This window comes from Penaeus japonicus, unplaced genomic scaffold (assembly GCF_977035675.1).
Source record: "Penaeus japonicus unplaced genomic scaffold, GWHDUDI00000001_assembly GWHDUDI00000030, whole genome shotgun sequence".
NCBI lineage: Eukaryota > Metazoa > Arthropoda > Malacostraca > Decapoda > Penaeidae > Penaeus > Penaeus japonicus.
The window spans coordinates 16,575,893-16,578,392 of NW_028234432.1; the positions used below are offsets into that span (position 1 = coordinate 16,575,893).

General features: G+C 50.6%; 1 protein-coding gene across 4 annotated transcripts in view; it reads left to right on the forward strand.

The window, feature by feature from the left end:
• Positions 1-2,500, forward strand: part of LOC122263853 (uncharacterized) — a 191,968-nt gene that overhangs the window by 170,938 nt on the left and 18,530 nt on the right. The window contains exon 1 of one of the 4 annotated variants that reach the window (XM_043032495.2): positions 1-1,962. This exon is cut by the window's left edge and continues 794 nt beyond it. The exons of the other annotated variants lie outside the window; for them this stretch is intronic. Coding sequence (XP_042888429.2) covers positions 347-1,962 — 1,616 coding nt within the window. The 5' untranslated portion in view covers positions 1-346. The remainder of the gene's footprint in view (positions 1,963-2,500) is intronic. 4 annotated transcript variants of the gene reach the window in all.

Consider the following 2,500-nt stretch of genomic DNA (forward strand, 5'->3'; position numbering starts at 1 on the left):
TTCCTCTCTCTCCCTTTATTTTATCAAAGCCCACTTGTTTGTGTGACATTATGACATTTGAGTGTTTATTTGATCATGTTGGACAATGACCCACACCAGTTTTGCTTTTGTACGTATCCGTTAGTTGTTTTAGTTATTTCTTCTATGACTGGGCAATTGTGTATATTAATTTTGATGTGTCTGTTTTATGGAAAATGGAAGAAGCAGGTTAGCCAATGGTATTGGAACGGACATTGTTTTTAACCCAACTCTGTCTTCAGAAGCCAGTGATAAGTTGTGATTTGAGTTTTCATCTCTGGCAAATGCGCAAGTGACGGAGAACGCGCTACTCAAGGGAATCGTCTCCATGGTAATAACAAAAATACACGGTAAAGCAAAGATGACTGAAGGGGAAGAAAAAGAAGGTTTAGAAAAGGAGGGAAAACTGGAGAACTCGAGTGCCTTAAGCAAAGAGGAGGGAGCCGAGCGCCACGATGGAACGGTTGGGTTTGCGGACGAGGAAGAAGGCACAGTCCAGGACAGGGAGAGCAGCGTCGAAGAAAATGAACGCGGAGAGGTCGACGCAGACGACAGAACTGGATTAAACTGCGTGACAGGTGAAGCACAAAGTGGCGAAATGTGTGAAAGCAGCAAGGAGCAGGTAGGAGAAGAAACGGGGAGGAATGAGCAACCGGTAGGAGGCAAAAAGGCCGAGCTGAAGAGGGAAGGGACGGAGGAGAGGGAGGAAGGAAGCTCACAAGCCGTCGCTGGTCAGGACAGCATCGTAGCGGCCATGGAGGAAACGATGTTCAGCGATGTGACCTTGAGCTTCATGACGGGCGTGGCTGCCATGAGAAACATCTTCTCGTCCCTCAGCGACATCCCTGAAAACATGTGCTCTCCCTCACAGGACTTGCCCCCTTCCTTGTCTCTCCCCACCACATGCAGTGAGACCTCCCCCGTGTCCCACCCCAGCCCAGTGACCGCCACTTTCCCCTTGTACCTCCCCACCGTTTATGTCACCCCTTCCTGCTCCTCTCCCGCTGCTCCTCCAGCCGCGCCCTCCGCCTCCTGGAGCTCGCGCGTGCGACATCTGGTGAGGAAGTTCAGCGTGGGCGGCGGGATGGGGTTGCTGGGCAATGCGGGGCGACTCCTCAACCGCCTCGTGCTCAAGAAAAGCAAGAGCCTTCCCGACGCCCCGGTCTTCTATCACGAGGGCGTGGGGGAGGGGGAGGGGGCGGCGTGTGAGGACGTGTTTGAGGCGGAAGCGAGAGGAGGAGGAGGGTCAGAGAGGAAGGAGGATAAAGAAGAAGGAGAGGTTACGATGAGCCGCGAGGGTGGATGGGTGAGAAAGAGGGTATCGGAGATAGAGCGGCTCATGAGAGAGAGATTATTAGAACATAAATATCTCGAAGAGGAAAGAACGAGGAGACATAGCTGCAAGGACGCTATCTCTAGTGACAACGGAGGATTTAGGGTAAGGACAGGAAGTATTTGCCAGGAAGAAGAAAGTACAAGAAAACACATAGTCTTGCTCGAAAGGGAAAAGGGGGTATGCATGAAAGAGGAGGAAATGCGAAAATGGGTGGACGAGAAGTCGCAGCAAGGAGAAAGCAAGGAAGCAGAAATAAATGAATGCACACGAAAGGAAATGAACAGCGACGGATATGTGGAGCAAGAACAGGAGACAATTGGATGCATAGAGGAAGAGCAAGAGACTGGACAAGCGAAAAAGGAACCTAAAGAGAAGCCAAAAGAGGAGTTGGAAGTGGAAGAGGCAGAGAGGGAGAGTTCAGAAGAGGCAGAAATAGCGAACTCCGAAGAGACACTTAGCGAAGACGGGAGCGAGGAAGACACCAACGACGAAGACGACGAGGAGGAGGCGCCGCCGCAGGTCGAGCTGCGGGGCCAGTTGCGCCCCCGACCCTCCTCGCTGTATAGGTACTCGAGCGTGAGGCCGCGCACCATCATCATGGGCCTCGGGTAAGTGGGCGGACGAGTGACTTTCGGCCGCTTGCCTCCTCCATGCAGTGACGTCATTTCACTGGCTGGCTTCGCTGCTTGCTCTCTTCAGCCACTCTGGCAGGCGTGGCTTGTGGGGTGTTCTTCCGAAGATCGCGGCCGAAGGATACTGACCAGGCAGGACTTTAGATTTGTTTAATACTTGTGCATTGTATTTGGGAGAAACGAGTTTGTCAGGAGAGTTAGACGTAGCCTTTGGTCTTCCAGAGACAGAATATCAAGATAAATTAATGCATAATACTAGTTATGACACGATAATTTTGTTGCCTTTTTTTTTGTGTATGTGTGTATATGTGTGTATGTGTGTGTGTGTGTGTGTGTGTGTGTGTGTGTGTGTGTGTGTGTGTGTGTGTGTGTGTGTGTGTGTGTGTGTGTGTGTGTGTGTGTGTGTGTGTGTGTGTGTGTGTGTGTGTGTGTGTGTGTGTGTGTGAAAGAAATCCTTGTGGCAATATTAGATTTCTATCGTTAGATAAGCAAAATAGAATAGCATTATATTTTA